Genomic DNA, 24874 nt, shown 5'->3' with positions numbered 1-24874 from the left:
CCTGAGTAGATTATTAATAATATGCCTGGCTTTGAATTCCAGCTCTGCCGCTAATTTGCATGAGTCCACAGTTGTGCTAAGCTTCATTTCCTCATCTTCAAAACAGTGATGATAGCGGCTTCCCTGGCGGTCCAGTGAGTGAGACTGCGCTTTCAATGCAGGGGCGGGGGGTGCAGTTTTGATCCCTGGTCGGGGAAGCAGGATCCCACATGACACGGTGTGGCCAAAAAACGAACAAAATCACACCTACACAATAATTCAGTAGGTTCCTTTAGAACTCCCGGTGGATGTGAAAGCCCACAAGAGTATGAGTGGCTGGCCTTCCTATTGGCTTTCTTCTAATGCCCAGAGCAACGGCCAAAACAAAAAAGGTGATAAAGATAAAAGCACCGCGCTCACAAGGTTGTTGTAAAGAGTAAATGGAATAAATTGTCTATGCAAACTGTTGAGCACAGTGCACGGCACATAATCACTCAAAGGTGATTTTTTAAATGGTAATGACTTCTTTGGTTTTTATTTTGCAACAAACTCATGCCTTTGGCTACAGAGTAAAATATTATCCTTTCAACACCTAGTTTCAAGCACCTAGTTTGTGTAAGAGAATGCTGGAACCTGAGAAAGTAACAAAAAACAGTGAGGTGCTTCCTGTCTATTTGGGGAGAGGACTTTCAACACCAACAACCAAAACAATGATAAAGGTTCCCATTTGCTGCGCAGTGACTGTGTGCCAGGCACTATGGGCAGTACTTTGCATGATTCCATCAAATTAAACCCAATTCCACCCATTTTACAGATGAAGAAACAAGATCACAGAAAGTAAGAGGATTAAGAGCAGGGATTCAAACCCAAGTCTGCCTGCAAAGCCTGTGCTCTTAGGGAGGTTGAACCAGCCATGATTAAGTACCAGCCACAGGTACTGACCAATCATTACAAGAGGGGCCATGTACCTGGGCCTGCACCGTGCCAGCCGAAGCAGGATTTGATCCAAGACCCTGTTTCCAAAGTCTGCTGATACAGCTTCACTGGGCCTAGGGGACGATCACTCCCCACTATGGGAACCAGGGAAGAAGGCCTCAGGAAAGTGGGATCCAGACAAGCAGAGAGAACCTGTGTCGGGTGTCCCCGAGACCACCCTCAGCTTCACTGACTCAGTGGGAGAACCCACAGGACTCAGTATATAGTCCTGTTCATGGCTACGATTTATCACAGCTAAAGGATACAAAGCTAAAGTCACCACAGGGAAAAAGCACATGGGATGAAGTCCCACCAAAACAAGGCACAAGCATCCAAGGTTCCTCTCCCAGGGAAGTCACAGAAAACACACTAAATTCCCCCAGCAACAAGCTGTGACACCAAAAGTGTGAAAGTGCTGTCTGCCGGGGAGGCTTGTTAGAGACTCAGTCCCTAGAGTTTTTCTTGAGTGCTGGTTACGTAAGCACTCTTTGTTTAGCATGTGCCAAAATTCAACTTCCAGAAAGAAAACAGGTATTCAGCATAAACTACATTGCTTGTATGAACAGCAAAAACTAAGATCATGGCATCCAGTCCCATCTTTTCATGGCAAATAGATGGGGGAAAAATGGAAATAGTGACAGACTTTATTTTCTTGGGCTCCAAAATCACTGCAGGTGGTGATTGCAGCAATGAAATTAAAAGAAGCTTGTTCCTTGGAAGAAAAGCTATGACAATCCTAGGCAGCATATTAAAAAGCGGAGACGTTACTTTGCCAACAAAGATCCGTATAGTCAGAGGTCCAGTAGTCATGTACAGATGTGAGAGTTGGACCGTAAAGAAGGCTGAGCACCAAAGAATTGATGCTTTCAAACTGTGGTGCTGGAGAAGACTCTTGAGAGCCCCTTGGACTGCAAGGAGATCAAACCAGTCAACCCTAAAGGAAATCAACTCTTGAATACTCATTGGAAGTACTGATGATGAAGCTGAAGCTCCAATACTTTGGCCACCTGATGCAAAGAGCTGACTCATTGGAAAAGACCCTGATGCTGGGAAAGATGGAAGGCAGGAGGAGAAGGGGACGACAGAGGACAAGATGGTTGGATGGCATCATTGACTCAAAGGACATGAGGTTGAGCAAACCCTGGGAGTCAGTGAAGGACAAGGAAGACTGGTGCTGCAGTCCATGGGATCACAAAGAGTAGGACACAACTGAGCGGCTGAACAACAACAACATTGTTGTACAAATAACTTAGGTAGAGTGAACCACTTATCCGTTCTGGAAATAGGGAAAGTGTTAGTTGCTCAGTCATGTCCGACTCTTTTTGACCCCGTGGACTATAGCCCTCCAGGCTCCTCTGTCCATAGAATTCTCCAGGCAAGAATACTGGAATGAGTTGCCATTTCCTCCTCCGGGGGATCTTCCTGACTCAGGGATCAAACCCGGGTCTTCTGCATTGCAAGCAGATTCTTTATCATCTGAGCCACCAGGGAAACTCCCCAAATCCAAGTTCCCAGGCACCAATCAAGGGCCAACCTTGTGAGCAGGACTTTATAAGGATATTCAATCTTGGGATTCCCTGGTGGCTCAGATGGTAAAGCATCTGCCTGCAATGTGGGAGACCTGGGTTCAATCCCTGGGTCTGGAAGATACACTAGAGAAGGAAATGGCAACCCACTCCAGTACTTTTGCCTGGAAAATCCCATGGATGGAGGAGCCTGGCAGGTTACAGTCCATGAGGTTGCAAAGAGTCGTACACGACTGAGCAACTTCACTATAGCTTCACTCAATCTCAGGGCAGCTGAGTTAACTGTTTTCTCCACAGAAGCCAAGGGGCAGTCCTGTCACAGTTGAGGGAGTTATATGACCAGTAATCTATAATTGCTAAAGGGCTTTTTCCTGTTTGACCACCATCAGGCAAAAAGAATGGAGAAGGCAATGGCACCCCACTCCAGTACTCTTGCCTGGAAAATCCCATGGGCGGAGGAGTCTGGTAGGCTGCAGTCCATGAGGTCTCGAAGAGTCGGACATGACTGAGTGACTTCACTTTTACTTTTCACTTTCATGCACTGGAGAAGGAAATAGAAACCCACTCCAGTGTTCTTGCCTGGAGAATCCCAGGGACGGCGGAGCCTGGTGGGCTGTCATCTATGGGGTCGCACAGAGTCAGACACAACTGAAGCGACTTAGCAGCAGCAACAGCAGCAGGCAAAAAGAAAGATGCTGCTGAGTGACCACCTAATGTGTTCAGTGGCAAGGTACAAACAGCTGCAGCAGACTAAAGCTTTGCTTTGGCAAAGAATTCCTTCAGTTCTGTCACTTTTGATAACATGTTGGTTATATCAGATGGGGCCAGATGAAAAAAGAAAGAGACGACACCATTTTTCCTTTCTAGGGGCCACAGTCGGAAGGCAAGAGAAAGTCAGGAGAGTTGATAGGGGTGAGGGCTCCAGGCAGGAAACACACAGAGCGTTGGTGGTGGAAGGGGCTGCCATCAGAGAGGGGTGAGGTCTTGGAGGACTTAAAACATGCCCCATCCCAAAGCTGAAGGGGGAAAGGGAGATGCTACTTGACCCTGGTCCTTGCTGCCATGCTGAGATTCAGATGCCGTGTTGACCATCTCTGTATTGTTTTTAAGAGAAGCTGGAACTGGGATTTTAACAGAAAATTTCCCTGGGGCTGCCCATGGAAACAGACAAGCAAGAAAGAGCTAAGTCAGCTGGCGAAAGGACAGAAGCAAGAAAGGCTTTTGCAGAGGAGGTGATGTGAGAGCAGTAAGGTAAAAAATAAGACAGTTCAGGAACTTCCTGGTGATCCAATGGTTAAGACTGTGTTGCCAATGCAGGAGGTCATAAGTTCAATCCCTGATCAGGGAACTAAGATCCCACATACCAAGTGGTATGGCCAAAAAAAATTTTTAAGTAAAAAAAAAATAATAAAGTGTACAATTCAATGGTTTTTTTTAAAAAATGAGACAGCTTATCCGGTGGACTGAGGAAGGAAGTTAGGTTACTTGTGATACCACAGATTTCAGAGATTCAGACAGAACTGGGTTTTGCATCTGGAAGTTCCTCTTACCGTGTGACCTCGAGCAGTTAAGTACATTTTTCTCATCTGTAAGACAAGCATAACTATAGCACCAGCCTTAATCATGACAAAGTACAAATATGACATCAAGAGTGAAGAGGATATAAAATAATGGACACGAAGTGCTCAGCACAAGGCCTGGCGATGCACTCACCAAATATTCGTGGGAAGCACAGAATGACGTGGGAGCAGAGAAGAGCAGCCCCTAACCTTGACCAAGGCTTAGAGGTGGAATCACAGGGGCTTCCTGGAAGTGGTGCCTCATGGTAAGCTGAATCTTGAAGGTTAGAAGGCATTTGCATTTTCTGGTAGGTTAGCAGGAGAAATGGCATGCACGCAAGTGAAGAAGACTCTTACTGCAAGGAGGTGACAGCAGGAGCAAGGAAGGGGTAGGGATGGTGTTGAGAAGGAGGCAGCCAGATCAGTAGGGTGTAGACAACTAGAAAAAGAGACACATCCGGAGACCTGGGTAGAGCTGACAGCTCATGGTTTCTGATCAAAGGCAACGTGGTGGTGAGGGGACAGTAAGTAGACAGATCCAAGAGCATTCTAGGAGGTGTGACCATTAGGACTTGGCAGGTAATTGGCTATGGTGAGGGCTGAATAAGGGGACCTCAAGTGCCTGGTGTGAGCACTGGGGGGATGGAGAAGCCTTGACCCGGGAAGAGGAGCTGCAGCTTGGGGTAGGGGCTGAGGGAGGGACTGAGCTCCATTTAGACAGGTTGGGTTTGTGTCCTTGGAACTTCCTGTAGATGTTCAGTAGGCAACTGGAGGATGCCAGCAGCTGAGGAAGAATGTCTGGGCAGGGCAAAGAGATCTGGTGGACGGGCATTTAATAAGTACGTTATACTCCCCTTCTCCCTGAATCCTCCAATGGACCCTTTCAGGCAGGAACTATCAGCCCCATTTCACGGATGGAGAAATTAGGGCTTTGAAGAGCAGAGTAGCTGTTTTGAAATTGGAACATGTGCTGAGGAGATGGTGTATTGAATTAAGAATATGCAGATTATGACCTGCTGAATAACGGGGCACAGAACACCACATGGGGGTACCAAGGTAGTTCCCTCAGCATCTGAGCTCCCACTTTGGGGAAGTGAAACTCATGGGGTGATTTTGATTGAAGGCAAAGTTTCAATATGCCCACACAAAGGAAGTAAGTTATAAGAATTTTTACTTATAGATCCCAGATGGGAGGTGGGGTGGTTTTTAATGAGTGGGGGAAGGGCACTCTCCAGTCTCACCTCAGGAGTGAGCTGGAGATAGAGAGCAGGGTATATGTGCTCAGTTGCTCAGCTGTGTCCGACTCTTTGTGACCCCATGAACTGTAGCCCGCCTGGCTCCTCTGTCCATGGGATTCTCCAGGCAAGAATACTGGCGTGGATTGCATGTCCTCCTCCAGGGTATCTTCCTGACCCAGGAATCGAACCCACATCTCTTGCATTGAAGGCAGATTCTTTACCACTGAGCCACCTTGGAAGCCTCAAAGAGCAGGGTAGCAAGCACTTATTACTTATAAAGTAATTGGGGTGGAGATCACTAATTTTTTACTTAACCACTTAACTTTTAAGTGGTTACTTTAAAAGGTGCCCTGGGAAAAGCAAAGTGGGAACTGAGCAGCAAGCACCCCAAACTCAAGTCCTTATCTAGATGTTCAGACTCTGGGTGTGAGCAGGGTTATCACCCTGTAAAATGTCTGGGCAGCAACTCAGAACCCCGTGTGTTTTTCTCATCATAGAAGAGAGGCTGAGTTCACTAACTCTGTTCTTCTTCTATAAGATTGTTTGGCTTTCCGGGTCCCTTGCTATTCTGACAGGAGTGCAATACTGCGGTGTAATTCTGACACTAACCATCTACAGTTGGCATCAGACTCACCAGGTTTAAGGGCACAGGATTGGGTCAAACAAGATTTCCCTTATTTCAGATGCCAGAGTCAAGTGGGGTCACCTATGCTTATGACAGACTAGCCACAAATCCAGGAGGTTCCCGTGACACCTCTTAGGTTCAACAATTCACTGGAATGATTCCCAGAATTGAGGGGAAGTTATACTTTGATTACAGCTGCGTTGTAAGGGTACAAACGAAAGGGTACATCTTATGTCGAGTATAAGATGTAGTGGGGAGGAGGGGTGTTCTTGAGTGCAGTTTCCATGACCTCTCCCCATGCATTCAGAGTGCTTCATCCTCCAGCATATCTATGTGTTCATCATCAGAAAGCTCCAATGAGCTCTGGCATCCAGTTTTTACTGGGGTTTTACTGTGTAAAACCAGCCTAGACAGCATATTAAAAAGCAGAGATATTACTTTGCCAACAGAGGTCCGTCTAGTTAAAGCTATGGTTTTTCCAGTAGTCATGTACGGATGTTGAGAGTTGGACTATAAAGAAAGCTGAGAGCCAAAGAATTAATGCTTTTGAACTGTGGTGCTGGAGAAGACTCTTGGGAGTCCCTTGGACTGCAAGGAGATCCAACCAGTCCATCCTAAAGGAAATCAGTCCTGAATATTCATTGGAAGGATTGAGGTTAAAGATGAAACTCCAATACTTTGGCCACCTGATTTGAAGAACTGACTTATTGGAAAAGATCCTGATGCTGGGAAAGATTGAAGGCGGGAGGAGACGGGGACAACAGAGGGTGAGATGGTTGGATGGCATCACTGACTCGATGGACATGAGTTTGGGTAAACTCCGAGAGTTAGTGATGGACAGGGAAGCCTGGTGTGCTGCAGTCTGTGGGGTCGCAAAGAGTCAGACACGACTGAGCAACTGAACTGAACTACTGTGTAAATATTGTTGACTGAATCATTGGCCATGTGGTTGGATTCAATCTTCAGTCTCTTTTTTTCTCCCTGGGTGCTAGGCTGGCTCAAAGCCCCAACCCTCTAATCACATAGCTGGTCTTTTTGATGACCAGCCCCGATTTGGGATCACCTCATTCATTAGCATAAACTCAGGAATAATCCATAGAGCTCATAATACACACACACCTATCAGTCAGGTAATTCTCAGGATACGGAAACACCCTCCAGAACCAGAGATAAAGGCCAAAATCTTTGTTACACAACAATTGCATTTCTGTATGAATTTTAAAATCATTTTGTCAATATCTGCAAAAAAAAGCTAGAATTTTTATAAGGATTGCATTGAATCTGCAGATCAATGTGGGGAGTATTCAGTATTAAAACAACAATATTGGACTTCCCCAGCGGTTCAGTGATTAGGGCTCTACCTACCAATGCAGGAGGCATGAGTTCAATCCCTGATCAGAGAACTAACGTCCCACATGTCTCGGATGCAGCAAAAAAAAAAATTTTTTTAATTTAAAAACTATTAAACAATATTAAGTGTTTTGATCCATGAACATAGGCAGACTTTTCATTTATTTAGATTGTCTTTAATTTCTTTCAAATGTTTTATAATTTCAGTGTAAAAGTCACATGCTTATTTTGTTAAGAGTTATTCCTAAGTATTTTACTCTTTCTGATGTTCCTGTAAACGAAATGATTTTCTTAATTTCATTTTCAAGATTATTTATTGCTGCTGCTAAGCTGCTAAGTCACTTCAGTCGTGTCCGACTCTGGTGCGACCCCATGGTCGGCCGTCCACCAGGCTCCGCCGCCCCTGGGATTCTCCAGGCAAGAACACTGGAGTGGGTTGCCATTTCCTTCTCCAATGCATGAAGGTGAAAAGTGAAAGTGAAGTTGCTCAGTCGTGTCTGACCTTCCAGGACCCCATGGACTGCAGCCTTCAAGGCTTCTCCGTCCATGGGATTTTCCAGGCAAGAGGACTGGAGTGGGGCGCCGTTGCTAGAGTATAGAAATACAATTGATTTTTAAATTTAAATATTGTACTATTTTAAAATAGAAACAGATATCCTAGTTAATGATTTTAGTGCTTTGATGCAAGAGTTTGGGTTCATAAAATTCTTTCCTGAAACTATTTATCTGCAGACCTGTTCTGCCAGATTTGCCAGAGCAGAGTGCCTCATTCCTAATCTCTGCTCTGAAGTTCTTTCAGGGCAGAAAGCCAGCTACTGCAGTGGCTAATGACCTAATCCTTTTAAAGCCAGATGATGAGTGACATTCTTCAGTTAGCATCTGATTTAGGCATCAAAGTAATACTGGACTTGTATAATGGATTGGGAAATTTTCCCTCCTCTTCTATTTTCTGGAAGTTTGTGAAGGATTGGTGTCAATTTTTCTTTAAATATTCAGTAGACTTCACTGGTGAAGCCATGTGGACCTGGTCTTTTCTTTGTAGGAAGATTGTTTATTACTAATTCAGTCTCTTATCATAGGCCTATTCAAAATTTCTGTTTCTTCTTGAATCAGTTTTATTAATTTGTTCATGAATGTATGCATTTCATCTAAATTATCTAATTTGTTGGCATACAGGTATTTGTGGTTTTCCCTTATAATTCCCTCTTTCATTCCTGATTTTAATAATTTGAGTCTTTGCTTTCTGTTTCTTGATCTGTCTAGCTAAAGGTTTGTCACATTGCGTTAGCTTTTTCAAAGAATCAAGTTTCCATTTCATTGATTTCTCTTGATTTTTAAAAAACTGTTTATTTATTTGGCTGCACCAGGTCTCAGTTGCAGCATGTGGGATCTTAGTTCCCCAAACAGGGATGAAACCCATGCCCCCTGCCTTGGAAGTGTGGAGTCTTCACCACTGAACTACCAGGGAAGTCCCTTTTCTATTCTTTCTTTATTTCAGCTTTAATCTTGATTACTTCCTCCCTTCTGCTTGCTTTATATCTAGTTTACTCTTCCTTGTTTCTTTTTTTTTTAATAACTTTATTTATTCATTTCTGGCTCTGCTAGTTGTGGCTCACGGGCTTAGTTGCGCCACAGCATTTGGGGTCTTCCTGGAGTAGGGACTGAACCTGTGTCTCCTGCACTGGCAGGCGGATTCTTTACCACTGAGCCACCAGGGAGGCCCCCGGATGCTGCTTTTGAAAAGGGGGTCCTCTATTTGGAATGTCATTGGCAAGCCCTGAACATACAGGTTTTTCTCTGTTCTATACAGGTTGTTGTATTTTGTAAAGCAGGAACATCAATTTTTTAGGGATTGTGATGGTTAATTTTATATGTCAGCTTGACTAGGCTAAGTGATTTCCTGATAGCTGGCGAAATATTTCTGGGTGTGCCTCTAAGGATGTTTCTGGAAGAGATTGGAATTTGAATTGGGGAACTGAGTAATACAAATGGCTCTTTGATGTGGGGAGCATCCTCCAATCCACTGGGGGTTCTGGTGGTGGTTTAGTGGCTAAGTCGTGTCCGACTCTTGCAACCCCAGGGACTGTAGTCTGCCAGGCTTTTCTGTCCATGGGATCTCCCAGGCAAGAATACTGGAGTGGGTTGCCATTTCATCCTCCAGTGGATCTTCCTGACCCAGGGATCAAACCTGCGTCTCCTGCATGGCAGGCAGTCTCCTGAATTGCAGGCTGATTCTTTACTGACTGAGCCATGGGGACCCTAATAGAACAAAAAGGAGGAGAAAGGGCAAACGGGCTCCCTCCTTCTGCTTGAGCCGAGTCATCCATTTTCTGCCCTTGTGCTCAGGCTTTCACACTCACACATGGACTCATATCAGCAGCTCCCTGATTACCAGGCCTTCAGACTCAGACTAAATTACATCATTGGCTTTCTGGTTCTCTAGTTATAGAGGGCAGATGGTGGGACTTCTTGGCTTCCGTAACCAACTGAGTCAATTCCAATAATAGATCTCCTCTTTTATATATATATATACATACGTACACACATACATACACATCCTGTAGTTTCTATTTCTCTGCAGAACCCTGACTAATGCAAGGATCTTCCCTAGAATATGCATTTGGAGGATGCTCAGCAGGGGAAAAAAAGTTTCTATTTCCTTGTAGAAAGCGGTGATAATATAACTAGTTTTGGAATCAATCAAACATTTCCAGAACAACCATTATGAACTGTGAGACCTTGAGATTGGTCCTTCACCTCTCTGAATCTCAGCCTCTTATTCTGCAAAGTGGTGATGATGAGAAGCAGTGCCCTAGCACACGTGTATGTTAGTCGCTCAGTTTTGTCAGACTCTTTGTGACCCCATGGACTATAGCCTGACAGGCTCCTCTGTCCATGGGATTCTCTAGGCAAGAATACTGGAGTGGGTTGCCATTTCCTCCCCCAGGGGATCTTCCCGACCCAAGGATCAAACCTGGGTCTCCTGCATTATGGGCAGATTCTTTACTGTCTGAACCACCAGGGAAGTACAGAGTTGTGGTGGAGTTAATGATAAGCAGTGCCCTAGCGTAGTGAAAGAAAGTGAAAGTGAAGTTGTTCAGTTGTGTCCAACTCTTTGCCACCCCATAGGACTGTAGCTTACCAGGCTCCTCAGTCCATGGAATTTTCCAGGCAAGAGTACTGGAGTGGGTTGTCATTTCCTTCTCCAGGGCATCTTCCCAACCCAGGGATTGAACCCAGGTCTCCTGCATTGCAGGCAGACGCTTTACCATCTGAGCCACCAGGGAAGTAAGTGCTCAATAAATGCTCGTTGCTGATGTTTGCTTCTTTCAACTTCTTGTTTTTAACCTCATGTTCTACTCCATCTGGGTTAATATACAATGAGGTGCAATGGACACAAACATTCAGTGCATTGCATCTCATTGTATTGAACATGTTTATTTTATTTATTTATTTTTGACCATGTTTATTTTAAAAACATTGTCAGCAATTTTCCACCTAGGAATCCATTTACCTATTTGCAAATATATACAAAAAACTTAGATTTGTCTACACTTAGCCTTACAATGGGGCTTTCCTGGTGGCTCAGACGGTTATCAGTCCACCTGCAATGCGGGAGACTGGGTTTGAGCCCTAGGGTGGGAAGATCTCCGGGAGGAGGGCATGGCAACCCACTCCAATATTCCTGTCTGGAGAATCCCCATGAACACAGAAGCCTGGCGGACTACAGTCCCATGGAGTCGCAAAGAGTAGGACACGACTGAGCTACTAAGCACACACAGCCTTACAATAGAATTCCACTCAACAGTTGAAATGGAAATGAAGTAGAACTCTATGTGTCCATATGCAACACAAGTGTGAGTTCTTGGTGGTCTTTGACTGAAGGGCATTGACTTTGGTATAAGCAACTCAGACTAGACGATGGTGCCGTTTCCTGAGATGGGAAATAACTGTCGTGATCAGTGGTTGGGACGGCCAACTCTGCTAGCCCTTTAGCAAGCAGTTGTCTCTAGATGCCCCCAGAGAGAGGCTGGAAGGCTTGCCAGTACCGCTCAGGAGAACTCTGAGGGTTTTCCTGATCTTCCATGCCGTTTCCTCTAAAGTGTCACCAACTTCATTTACATTAAAACACCGAAGACTGGAGAAGGAAATGGCAACCCACTCCAGTATTTTTCTTGCCTGGAAAAGTCCATGAACAGAGGATCCTGGCAGGCTGCAGTCCATGGGGTCGCAAAGAGTCGGGCACGACTGAGCGACTAACAGTTATATGTGCCAAGAAGTGCTCTAACTTAGAACTTCTAAGGGCTCTAGAAGTTTTAATTCATTTACTTCTCCTATCAATCTTAAAAACATAGGTACTACTGTTTTCGGGTTTTACTACTGAGAAAACTGAGGTACAGAGGTTACTTGACGAGTGAGGATTTGGACCTAGGACCTCTGCTAGGTAGGGCCATCCTCCAGCCCCGAAGACGACAAGCCATCTTGTTTGTAGTCCTCAAGGACTTCAGCTCCCAGCAGCCCTCGCGCCAGCAGTTCGCCACACACAACAAATCCCGGCGTGCTCCGGGCGGCTTGGGGTGGAGGGTTCTAGAAGGCGTGACGTGGGGTCGGGAAGCGGGCTCAGAGGCGGGTACCTTTCGGCAGTCGCTGTGGCCGCTGCTGCCGAGCCCGGGGACGCGGACGGCCGGGGCCGTGGGCGCAGCCTCCTCGTCTCCCCGGCCATGGCGGCGCTCGGCCGGCCGTTTAGCGGCCTTCCCCTGAGCGGTGGGTCGGACTTCCTGCAGCCGCCGCCGGCCTTCGCCGGTCGGGCCTTCCCGCCGGGGACGGAGGGCGCCGAGCTGGCCCCGCGGCCGGGACTTCGCGCCACCCCGAGCAGCTCCGGCGGGAGCGCGGCGCGCGGACGGTGAGGAGGCCGGCGGGCGGCGGGCGCGGGTGTAGGCTCTGGCGCGGGCTAGTTGACCCTTTTCGCGACCCTGGCGGGGGCTCTTCAACCTCAAGTTGAGGATGAGGAGACAGAGCCCCACAGGCGGTTGCCGTAAATCGCGGAGGTCGCACAGCGCGGGGGTCCGGTTCCGACCTCGGCGCGCTTGCGCCCGAAGTGAGGAGCGGTCTGCTCACCCAGGGCGTGCGGGGATGGGAGCCGGCCCGACCCGGGCCTGGAGCTGCCCTGGGCGCGCACACGCCTCGCTCCGACCGGACTGCGGCCGGGCAGCTGTTGTTGGTAACTTTCAGCGACTCTCGGACTCTTGAGTTTCCTCATCCGCAACTTGGGAGAGAAATGGGTCCTTCGAGTGGGATCATAAACTGCCCCGATAGGTTTTCCCTACGCTGGTCGCCCCAGTTTATCTCCCCCGGTCTTGACCGAATGAATTTAGCTTTCAGTGTGATTTTTGTCAGGACCAGCCAACACTTTACCTGACTGACCGTGTGACCTGTATATCCATACCACAGGGCAAGGGAGGGGAGAGCTGATAGTAGCGGGGTGGGCAAGATGATCGGAGCCTGAAAGTGGATGCTGAAAGTACCAGCTCAGTAAATTTCTCAACTGACTGAGTTTGTTTGTTTGTTTTAACAGTATTTCAACTCACTGTAGAAAGAAACACAAGCGAGAGGAGGAGGAGGAGGATGAGTAAGTTTCAAGTGCTTTTTTAGTCACTTAACGGTCACTTAATTTAACCTATTTTATGTCCATAACTATTTGTTTTTAAGTGAAAAGGGGGAACATCAGGTGTCTCTGAAAGGAGGCCCAAGGAACTGACAACACAGGTTGCCTTTTAGAGCAGTGAGCTGGGCAGGTCAGAGGGACGCGTCTTACAGCATAAGCGATTGTCATGTTTGAACTTTGAGGCATATGAGTATTATTACATGCACAAAATTTTTAAAAATTCGCAGAAGGCAAAATCTTATGCTCCCAGTTCTCCCCAGAGGGTTATCCTTATTGCCTGTTTCCCCTTAAGGAAGATAATGTAAAAATGTGCAAGTTTATAGCTGTATAATTCTGGATTTTTACATTTATTAGTAACATACTGTTAACACTGCAACACTGGTGTTTTCATTTTACTCCTGTAACTTGTTGCATATGGACACACACAGTTCTATCTCATTTCTTTTTCAACAGTTGAGTGGAATTCTGTTGTAAGGCTAGGAATAGGTAATTAACCAGTCTCCCCGTGATGGATTTTAATACTAATAAATCTAAAGTGACCTAGTCTTAAGTTCTTTGTGTTTGTAATTAGATAAATGGATTCCTAGATGGGAAATTGCTCAATCTTTAAATGTATGCATTTTGAATTTTAAGCAAGAGTTGTTGGCAATTTATACTCCTTTAAACTTTGGGAATGTGTGTTTCTCCATCTTCTCATCAGAATTGTATTTTCAAACTTTTTGATCACCTCTTAACTGATAGGGAAAATACTGCATGTCTAAAAAAGAAAATGAGTAAAAGACGTCCCCTAAAGAGGATATCAAAATGACCAAACAAATGAAAAGATATTCGACCTCATCAGTCTTTAGGGAAATGCATATTAAAAGCACAGTGAGAAAGTACTCCACTACTAGATATTGGAGGGTTCTGTAGCACCAGGAACTCACAGACACTATTGGATAAGAATGTAAATTGCTACAACACTTTGGGAAGCAGTTTTGAATGAGTTGAAGGCACACATACCCATTTACCCAGCAGTTCTTTTTTTGACTACACATGCTCATCAGAAGACATGTACAAGAAAGTTTATGGCATCCTTGTTCATGATGGCTCAAAATTGGAATGTCCCTTAACAGTGTCTGAACATAATAAATTTTTGCTGAGTTCAGTTCAGCAAAAAAGAAACACTGAACCACACTTACCAACCCAGATGTGTCTTATAAGCGTAGTAGGAACAAAAGAAACATAGCACGAATGTATACATATTCAGTATAATTCCTTATATAAGGGTCAAAACCAGGCAGAACTGAAAACTTTTAATATTGAATATTTACATACATGATAATGTATATTTTTTAAAATGACGTGGTTATTATAAAAGACTGTGTGTAGTTAGGCAATGGCACCCCACTCCAGTACTCTTGCCTAGAAAATCCCATGGACGGAGGAGCCTGGTAGGCTGCAGTCCATGGGGTCGCTAAGAGTCAGACCCGACCGAGCGACTTCACTTTCACTTTTGACTTTCATGCATTGGAGGAGGAAATGGCAACCCACTCCAGTGTTCTTGCCTGGAGAATCCCAGGGACGGCGGAGCCTGGTGGGCTGCCGTCTATGGGGTCGCACAGAGTCGGACACGACTGAAGAAACTTAGCAGCAGCAGTGTGTACTTACAGGGAGGAGGGACTAGAGTACCATATAGGGATGCTGATGGCATTCTGTATCTTGAATATTACTTTCATGGATTTTTGTTTTGTAATTATTATATGTATTTTTATGAGTGCAAGCATTTTATAATTAAAGAAATTAGATCACTTTTAATTTAAGTTTTGTAAATTATATGTGATTTTGAACGTCTTTTCCTTTAAGCCATCTTTTCCTTTAAGCCATTTGTGTTTCATTTTGGGTGAATTCTTTGTTTCTGCAGATCTTTTATTGACTTATTGGTCTTTTTTATGTATGTTGTGTTTTTCCCAGATTTGTTGTCTTTCACCTTTTGTGTGATTTTTTTTTTTTTTTTTTTTGGCCAACAGAAACTTTTAATTTTCTCACCAGGTTGATACATAGACCTACAAGACAGTAGATTTGAAAGTTGCCTCAGTTTAAAAAACATCTGAGACTTCTCGGGTGGTCCAGTGGTTAGGACTCCGTGCTTCCAATGTAGGGGGCGTGGGTTTGATTCCTGATTAGGGAACTAAAATCCTGCATGTCATGTGGCATGGCCAAAAAATTTAAAATAAAAAACCTCTAGACCAGACAACATTTATGTTCTTTATAGCTTTGGGATTGCTGTGGATGCACAAGGACCTCTTTGCTTTTATCTTTTGAAAGTGTGGAAGTGCTAGTTGCTTAGTCACGTCCAACTCTTTGCGACCCCACGGACTGTAGCCCAAGACTCTCCTCTGTCCACGAAATTCTCCAGGCAAGAATACTGGAGTGGGCCATTCCCTTCTCCAGAGGATCTTCCTGACCTAGGGATGAAACTGAGGTCTCTTGCATTGCAGGCAGATTGTTTACTGTCTGAGCCACCAGGGAAGTTTCCTAGGAGATTATTAAATAATTCTAATGTCATAAATAAAAATTCTGAAGTGTAAAAACCATTGACTTTAAAAGTTAACCATCTTTAATTTGCAGATGGAGAGATTGAGGCCCTGAGAGGATAAGGGACTGGACAGTTGGATGTCGAATGCCCAGAAGTGTGTTGCCTGCTTGCCACTTCAGTGGCTCTTATCAGAACTTTAAAGTCTTTTATGTCCCATTTTCTCTGGCACTTAATCATCATTGATCTCTATAAGTTGTTCTGCTCCTTCTTAGATGATTTCTTATGTGTATAACTTTTTCTTCTGCTTTCCAAAACATCGCATACCTTAGAACTATCCAAATGTTAAAGAAGTGTTTAATTTATGGAGAGACATTCTTAATACTCACTTATGAGTTAAAACTAATAATAAGCTAAACATATGATTGGGATTGTGCTTGGTGATACCCAGGCAATAACGTACTTTTGGTCTAAATACTCAGAGCAGGGCTGGTTGTCTGTTCAGGACACCCCTCAGTAGTAAAGAATCGGCCTGCAGTGCAGGAGACAGGTTCAATCCCTGGGTCAGGAAGCTTGCCAGAGAAGGAAATGGCAACCCCCTTCAGTTTTTTGCCTGGAAAATTCCATGGGCAAAGGAGCCTGGCGGGCTACAGTCCATAAGGTCGCAAAAGAGTTGGACATGACTTAGTGACTAAACAGCAACTAAATGTTGGGCATGTTGTAGTGCTTACAAATACTAGTATGTGTTAAGAGCTTGAGCAGTTGAACTTCCCTAACAAGGCAGGAGGTTTTAGTGAGAATCCTCTATGAAAAGCATAGAGGATACAGCATCTGTCTCTGGAATCTGGTGCCCAAAATACAACTCACCTTATGTGACACTTTAGAGGGGGCACTTTAGTTTTCTACGTTCTTGTTTCCACATGTGCAAAGCAATCTGAATTGAACTCTTATGGTCTCAGTGAAATGTAAAATTTTCTAGAAAGTGAAGATAGTTTATGTTGCACGCTGGGAGAAAAGTGCACCCCATTAGGCAGGGACCCATAGAGCAAATGACAGCCTCTACCATTTTTGGCAAGAACCAAGAAATGAGCAGTGTCACCTGCACCTGTCGTACTTGCTGCGGACCTGATGAAGCATGTGTTTTTGCCCTAAGGGAATATAGGATGCCTGCAGACCACCTCCTCATATGCCCAGTGTAATGGAGCAGCAGCAGTATGAAAAAGTATGGCTGGCCCTGAATCGCTACTTTGTGATTCTTGGTTTCTTTACTTCCCACTTGACCTTTCCAGAGCTGAGTAAGTAAGAATGACTCTTAAGTTCTCATATCAAAGGCTTCTAATCTGGAAAGGCAAAATCTTGCAGGTGCAACCTAATTTGACAGATGTTAAGGGAAATATCTCAGGGTGGCTGTGAGAATGACAGAAAAGAAAGTGCGTGATTTTCCATCTTGTAATCACATACTGTCAAAAGTTAAGAGTTTTTTTCATAGCAGAATTTTATTAGCAATGGTGGTGATACATGTTTCATTTGTATCAGTCAGGATTTTCATTGATTTCTTTTTTTTTTTTTTTTCAGTTGTCCAGTCAGAAAGAAAAGGCTAACTGAAGCAGGGCTCTGTGCTGGTCCTAATGACTGGATTCTTTGTGCACATCAGGATATAGAGGGTCATGGAGTAAATCCGTGCACTAGTGGCCTTTCTGCACCTGGCATGTTAGATGTTATTTGTGAAGAGATGGATCAGACAACGGGGGAACCACAATGTGAAGTTGCCCGAAGGAGGCTTCAGGAAATTGAGGACAGGTAAATGGACAGCATATCCATCTGGCTTCTTGTTGTCCCTGTGTAACATCTCTTCTCTTTCAAGTTAAGTCTAATTCATCATCTGGTGATTCCTTAATCCTCAGCCTGTCAAACAGTAAAAATCAAGAAGCTTAAAGTATGCACTTTAAATGTTAAAGTAAGTGTTTTTCATAGAACTGTACTAAATATTTTCATTTACTATCTCTGAATATTAATTTTTTGGTTTATGAGGGTTTTAGCCTTCATATTTGGTATCTTTTTTGTCAAATGTAGCTCTTGTGTATATACTTCTTTCTCTCCAAAGTCGAGTTTCATACTTTACTTAACCTTTTGCTGTAGCACCTGTTGAGTTTATCCTTTTTTATTTTAAAAATTTTGTCCAATTAACAGAATATATGTTTAACCAAATAATTTTTTTTCTTTGCGTCTGCCTTTGTTTAGAATAATTGACGAAGATGAAGAAGTTGAAGCTGACAGAAATATTAACCGTCTCCCCAGCCTTGTCCTTTCTGATACCATGAAAACAGGTTTGAAGAGGGAATTTGATGAAATCTTCACAAAAAAGATGATTGAGTCCATGTAAGTTTTGGTTTCTGGTTTCCATTCAACTCTGATCTTTTTTAAAAATTCTTTTAAATGTAGTTTTGGCTGTGCTAGGTTTTCATTGTTGTGCACAAGCCTTCTCTGGCTGCAGCAGTTGGGGCTGCTCTCCCGTTGTGATGCTTTCTTGTTGCAGAGCACAGGCTCTAGGGCGCACAGGCTTCATGTTTGCGTTGCATGGGCTTGACCCTCAGCTTGTGAAATACTGCACCAGGGGATTAAAGCCATGTCCCCTGCATTGGCAGTCAGATTTTTTACCACTGGACCACTAGGGAAGTCCCCTGTTATGATCTTCAAAGGAAGACCCAATGTCTCTAAACACTTCCTGATCACCAACTGAGTGAAAGCTCAGTAGGTTTTATGTTTAGCCCAGGTTGGAGACCTTTTCTTAGTTCATTGGGGTGAGCAGAATGCTGTGCAAGTGGGATTTGGAAGTTCACAGGAGTGGCTGCCTTGCCTATTTACCCCTGGGTTGTTTTGAAGTCCGGAAATGCACTCATAGTCTAATACTTGGGAATGGGAGGATTGGCAAGAAAGAACCCATTCTCTCAAATTACTGTGATAGGTTGTAAGAACCACACTTGAAAACTACCTGTTTACGTGGCTCTCTCAGTTATCTTGAACCACCATTAAGACGTTGGAAAAAAGTGAAAAGTTTACCAGCAGTCAAAAAAGTTACCACAGAGGCCACAGTCTAGAGCTCATATTTGTATCTCACAGTGTGTGGCCCCTCAGGCCTTTAGCTCTAAGAGCCATTTTGCTCTTCATTTAGACCATTTGATGAGCTCACTTACCTGGTTTCCTCTGGCATCAGAGTAGAAACACAAAAACAGCAAGTGAGAGCAGAACAAACTCATGGTTATAGTGAGCAGTGACAGTACAGTGTAAGGACAACAGAGGAAATGAAAGCAAGCGTAAGAACCTAAAAAGCAAAGCAGCCTGGGCTCCATTAACATAAAACTAATGGTAGCCTGTAATTGATGATAATGCCTAATCATCGTCCTTGGACTTCGATGGTCTCAAGTGGCCCTTACTCTGTAAAATACAGTTGTCTCTCAATATCCATGGGGGATTGCTTCTAGGACCCCTACAGATACCAAAATCCAGGGATGCTTACATCTCTTATATAAAATGGTCCAAATCAAAACCCCACAGATACGGAGGGCCAACTGTAGTAGGCAAGATATAAAGTGCCCTGCAGGTGTTTCCTAGAAAAGACTTTCAATAGACTTGGTACTGTGAGAGTAAGTGTCAGATATCTGAAAACTTCTCTTAGGCTACCAGTCCCACTGGTACTAGGTAGATGACTGTCTTTAGACACTGTGGTTTCTCCTATTGCTGGATGTTAGCTCATGGGGTTTTGCATTAGCCTCCTAGCTTGAGCTTATAATTAACTACCCAGCCCTGAGGGTGGGTAAATAGTTTAGCCACGAGTAAGCAGGTCACATTGCCCCCCAGTGTAAAGCATTAGCACTTGCTGCTCTTGGTAGTTTTCCAGAAGCTAACCTTTGTGGGGTGTTCTTCATTGTTTGTGTTTTATTTTGCCTTGCACTTGGGTCCCAGAAACCATCAGACCATCACTAGATGAAATAGGTTGTGGGGTGGTAGACACAGACAGTGGCTTACTGCACAAAGCATTATATACTTCATAGCTGTACTAATAAGCGAAAGGCTTGCTGAGATTTTTAGTGTATTTAGCCAGTGTTTCTTTTTATTTATAATGGTTTAGTACAAGATAAAAACCGACATCTGCTAATACTAACCACAATTTAAGAAGAAACTATAATGTTAAATCAAGGGCCTCTGTTTTTCATATTGAACATTTATATTCTAATCACAGCATTCAATGCAGCCAGTTGCTTTGCTTACAGTGCGTGCAGAACTCTAAAATTTTATGTACTTGAGTGGCCTTTGTAAAGATAAGTTTGGATTGTCATAATTCTCCCTATTTTTATCATATCGCGTCCGATGGTTTTTTTTGGTTTTTATTTTTGGATTTTTTTTTTTTTGGCTGCCCAGATCTTAGTTGCGGCACGCGGCATCTTTTAGTTGCAGCATGTGGGATCTAATTCCCTGAACAGGAGTGGAACCCGGGCCCCTGCATTGGTAGTGTCTTCCCAATGTGGAGCCCCCGGCCCACCAGGGAAGTCCTCCCGTCAATTTTTATATACTAGCTAGCAAACATTAGTTTTTCAACGTATGTCTTTTATTTCTGCTTTGTAAAGTTGTTGATACAAATATATATTTCCTGTCTTAGGAGCCGTCCTTCCATGGAGCTTGTGCTCTGGAAACCTCTCCCTGAACTCCTTTCTGATAAGCCAAAGCCGTCATCTAATGCTAAGAACTACACAGGAGAGAGCCAAACTAAGCACGCAGCTGCTGGCACTGCCTTTCCTCAAAGAACTGAACTGTTCTTGGAACCTCGGCCAACAGGGTTGCCTGTTTACAATAGTTTGGAGACAGCTGCTTGCACAGAAGAGGAGATGGAACTCTAGAAACCAGTTTCTACACTAAAGTTGTCATGTTGCAGAGCTTATGTGTTCAGTCATGAGCCTGCTTGTACAGTATAGGGACTTGAAAGTTTTGAAACGGGTGTAATATCTCCACCTGTGATTTGGGGTGGGACTCTTGATTTTGGGTAGCCATTTCTTGAACTTCAACTTCTTGCCAAGGAAACTTGTCTCAAGGGAAAAGCAGTTTTCTAGGGGGCTTATTAAAGGAATGTGAGAGTACATTCTGCAGAGTTGAGTGTAGAAGCTGTATGTGACTTTTAAGTCATCTGTCACATCGTCTAAGTCATTCAGATACTTGGAGAGTATTCAGACACTTGAGCTGAAAAAGATGCATTAAAAAAAAAAAAGAGTGCTCTCCCTACTACAAGTGTGCCCTGACAGTTGAGCCACAACTTCAGATAAATGAGCTCTGTTTATAATGGTAACTAGATATTACTGGGAAGGAGGAGGATGACAGCAGCTTAGGCCTACTGCTGGGGAATTTAACAGAAGCTCTGAAACTTGTATATTAGTTGTCAGTTCAGTGTAGCTTTATTGGTTAAATAGCCAGTAGTGTTGTGGCTCCCCTCCTTGCCTCTTGACAATGCAATGGAAAATACAAAGAAAAGGTTTTTCCTCCGAGGCTTGTTTTGCCCTGTGCTACTGTTGCTCCTCGGTTTCCCTAATCCGTAAACCCAGCTCTTCAGTGATGTTTACAGCCTAATTGACTTTAAGTGATAGTTTAGAAGATCGTGAGGTAACCAGTGTGTGAACTGGCTCTGGGAGAAGCATCCTTAAGTCATCCTGAGGAAGTGCCGTATCAGCTCAGCCCAGCATATTATTTCAGTAGTTAAAGAAATGTGCCTGTAGAAGCAAGTTGTTTTTTGGGTTTTTTTTAATGTTAATTTAGGAAAGGTTGACTGAATAATTAAGAGCACATGCAAGTGACATTGAGATTTACTGAAATAGCCAGTTTGCGTGGTGCTTCAACTCTTTGTGCAGTAAGCCTAGAAGTTACTAGAGAATAGCTTCCTGCCAGCCAGAAATCATCATCCGGAGGACACTACCCAGGCTCAGGGTGTCCTCTTGGGAGTAACCAGGATTGAAGTATTTTTTTTCTCAGGAACAGCTCTTCTGCGTGGCAAGGACTCAGTAGTACAAAGTAAAGTGACCGTCCCTTTAGTGCTACAGAATACCCACTATAACTTATTAATAATGAGTGTAATACTGGCCCTTTTATCAGACAGCAGGAGACCACCCCAGTTCTTTTTGTTTTGTTTTCTGGGTTTCTTTTCTTTTGTAGGAATCACATACCTTGTGTAGAAAAAATGGTTTATGCCAAGTAGAGGTGACTTTAGGAGGCAGCTCCCAGGCAATTTTGAAACCCATGCCGAAGTCCCTCCCCTTGTTACAGATGGTGTAGAAGTCACAAGTCTGTTAACTAGACTGTTTCTTCTGCCTGTAGTTCCTGCTTTTTCTATTTCTGTCTGGATAGTCAGGAAAAGATTTAATGTTTAATATTTAAACAAAATATTTAATGTCTACACAGTAAAATTATTCAGACTTCAAACCAGTATTGAAACCAGTTGGAAACCAGCTACTAGTTTCTTAATCTCAGATTTAGAGATGAATGTAAACTGTGTTCTGTTGAAACGTGCACGTGTTTGATTCACGCCATGTCAGCTGCCTCTTGGTCATTGTTTAATGGGACCAACTTGTAACATTTGTAGCCTTAAAGAAGTCTCCAGATAAAAAGTTAGTTCTGCTACAGCTCATAAAGAGGAAGTGACTGCCTGGAATTTGGAGTTAGTCCCAGTGTTGAGGTGAAGAAGAGATGACAGTTTTCCAAAGGACACACACACACTTACACTGTCCTCTGTAGGGGTGTTGGACAGGCCTGGGATCCAGGTCTGTACAGTGAACAGTAGGAAGAGCTCTCTGAACAAAGCTCTGATACCACACAGCTTTATGTAGGAGAGAACTAGCAGGATTCTGTTTAATTGAAATCCAGGCAGAACTTGTTTCAGGAGTCATTTTATCTGACACGATCATCATTTCTGCAGGAAACATGGATGTTCAGTGCACCTTTTTAAACCCGCATTCATTTGTACAAAAATTTTCTTCATCCTTGTGGTGCTTACTTATCTGAGCCGTCTCCACAGGCCCCATGACTTGCTTTGTTTCCCTTTTTGTAGGGTAAGGCTTTTGTTTTTGCCTTAAGGTTTCCCTCGGGAATTAACAGGTCTTTTCATTTTGTAAAACTTGTACAGCATGGATCAAACATTGGCTTACTATGCTAATGTGTGATCAGAAACGGTTATCTAAAGCAGGTGAGCTTTAATGAACAAATGTATATTTCCTCTGAGTTTGATTAGGGTGTGTGTGTGGTTTTGTTTTTTAATTAATATGAAGAAAGTAAGTCCAGTTCTCACAGATATTAATCAAAAATTGCTACTCATTCTTGAAAAGGTGCAAATGTCCAATTAAAAAAAAAAAAGTAGGGTGGTAGCTCTAACCATAAGAAGAATGTTTACCAGCAGGTTCATTGATTATTTTGGATCTGGAACTTGGCTTTGTTTTTTAAATAGTGATAAGAAAGGTGGAATACTAGGAAAGTTCTGGAAGATGCTGTCAGTTTTACTTTAAAATGAGAATCTGGTGTTTCTGTATTTTATTGTTTTCAATAAAACTTCTTAAGTGTTTTGGACTTTTTGAGGCATTTGTATTTCTGCATTTAAGTAAACTGAAATCAGCAAGTTTGGGAAAGTCCAGGGAGTAGGAAAAGTCCTTAATGTTCAGTAACATGGTTGTTCCTTTCTTGAGTTGACAGGTCACTGGGTGGCAGTATTGCCTCTATGTTTACGACCATTATTGAATAAATGTGGGTCCCTGTTTGTGGGTGGGCAGAGTTTTCAATGCAGTTACCTTTTCTACCTGAATTGAAAATCACAGCTAAAAGTTACCTAATTTATTTTTATAGATTTGAAAACTAAGCCTAAGTAGATAGTGACAATTTAGTATAATCAGTTCACCAGGTCCAGGGTTCTTCCTACTTGACCAGTGGTTTTACATACAGTTTTTTGACAGCAATATCTAACGTGTTTAGATTTCATTGAAATAAACTACACTAAGGGGTGTAGTTCAGGCAATGTAACTTTAAACACCTTGAGGGAACACAGTTGTATATGTATCTCTTCGGTTCAAATACTCTTACCAGTGGCATTTGAAATGAACTTCATGCAATTAGAATATGGTGTTAGAGTACAGCTCCAGAAGACAGGATGTTGTCTTTAAAAACCGGTTGGCGGGTAAACAAGCCAGTCTTCCTGTCCCTTCATTAACTTTAGAAGTCACGGGGTCGGTTGAATGTCTTTGAAGATGAGAATTCCTGGTGTAGGAATGTCCTCTGCCTACACGTCTGTCCCTAGGTTGCCTGTGCCCGCAGCACACCTGCTAGGAAAGCAGGAAGGCAGGCACACGTTGGTGTCTGAAGGGTCAGGGAATTGGTGTCTAGCCATCGGTCACCTGTTTCTTTTAATCAGAACTATGGACAACTTTGCTTTTAATAGGAATCTTGCTTTGGTTTTGTGGGGAAAGATCCTGATTTTCATTTTTTAACTATTCAATTTAGTGTTTCAATATGAAGATACCCTTGAATGTCAGGTGTTTTCTCAGGTCTGAGCACAGTGTTCAGTCATTTTCACCCATCTGTGCAGGAAATGAACACTCAAATAATCTATACTCTTGTGTGTTATTCCTGTTAATACAGCTGTTTCTTTCATGTGATGTCACTGAATGTAAATTACCTGAACCCCAGTCTTCAGATGCTTGTTCTATAATTTTGAAAGCTAAAACATATCTGTACCTTTGCCTATGTTGTTGAGTCACTCAGTTGTGTCCAACTCTTTATATGACCCCATGGACTGGAGCCTGCCAGGCCCCTCTGTCCATGGGATTTCCCAGGCAAGAATACTGGAATGGATTCCTATTTCATTCTCCAGGGGATCTTCCCAACCCAGGGATCAAACCCACATTTCCTGCTTGGCAGGCAGATTCTTTTACTACAGACACACCTGGGAAACCCACATTTACTTAAACAATCCCTAAATAGATTCTCAGCACTTAAGTTTTCAGTTCTAGAAAATCAGGTGATAAGGTTTTTAATTGTGGGGGCAGCTGGAAGCCTGTTCTTATATTTACAAAACAGAAACTCAGAGCTTAAACACGTTTGCACTGCTAGGCCCTAGGACTGAACTCTGGCCATCAGTGACCATCGATTGTCTTGCCTACTAGTGTGCTTCTGGGCATGTTCCCAGTCACACCAAAGGCATTCCTTTGTATTAATATACTTGGTTGAAACCACAGCCTGCTGTGCCTTGCTACTTGGGATTCTTTGAATCCCATCTTCACTGACCTCCCCGGAGGTAGTCAGTAAATACTGGCATAGAATGCTGGCATGGGTGAAATAATTTTTATGAATTAGGGAACTCCTTTAATATCTTAAGTGGTTTCCCGAGCAAAAGAGGCAGCATGATGAGGTTATGCAGTCT

At 43.5% G+C, this 24874-nt stretch overlaps 1 protein-coding gene across 2 annotated transcripts; it reads left to right on the top strand.

Moving 5' to 3' along the window:
- The first annotated feature begins 11829 nt into the window (after nt 1–11829).
- On the top strand, nt 11830–23031 carry CCDC117 (coiled-coil domain containing 117). 2 transcript variants are annotated; one of them, XM_006069900.3, is made up of 5 exons: nt 11830–12155; nt 12828–12881; nt 17008–17232; nt 17674–17811; nt 20090–23031. In XM_006069900.3, exons 1-5 carry the CDS (start codon nt 11974–11976, stop codon nt 20325–20327), a joined length of 837 nt encoding a protein of 278 aa, XP_006069962.2. In that variant the 5' UTR covers nt 11830–11973; the 3' UTR covers nt 20328–23031. The 2 variants fall into 2 exon arrangements, with proteins under 2 accessions (XP_006069962.2, XP_025123200.2); XM_025267415.2 differs by lacking the exons at nt 11830–12155; nt 12828–12881 and adding an exon at nt 16709–16727.
- The last annotated feature ends 1843 nt before the right edge of the window (nt 23032–24874 follow it).

This window comes from Bubalus bubalis, chromosome 17 (assembly GCF_019923935.1).
Source record: "Bubalus bubalis isolate 160015118507 breed Murrah chromosome 17, NDDB_SH_1, whole genome shotgun sequence".
Lineage (NCBI taxonomy): Eukaryota > Metazoa > Chordata > Mammalia > Artiodactyla > Bovidae > Bubalus > Bubalus bubalis.
The sequence above is the reverse complement of the archived record's forward strand: the minus strand, read 5'-3'. Positions and strand labels throughout refer to the sequence as shown.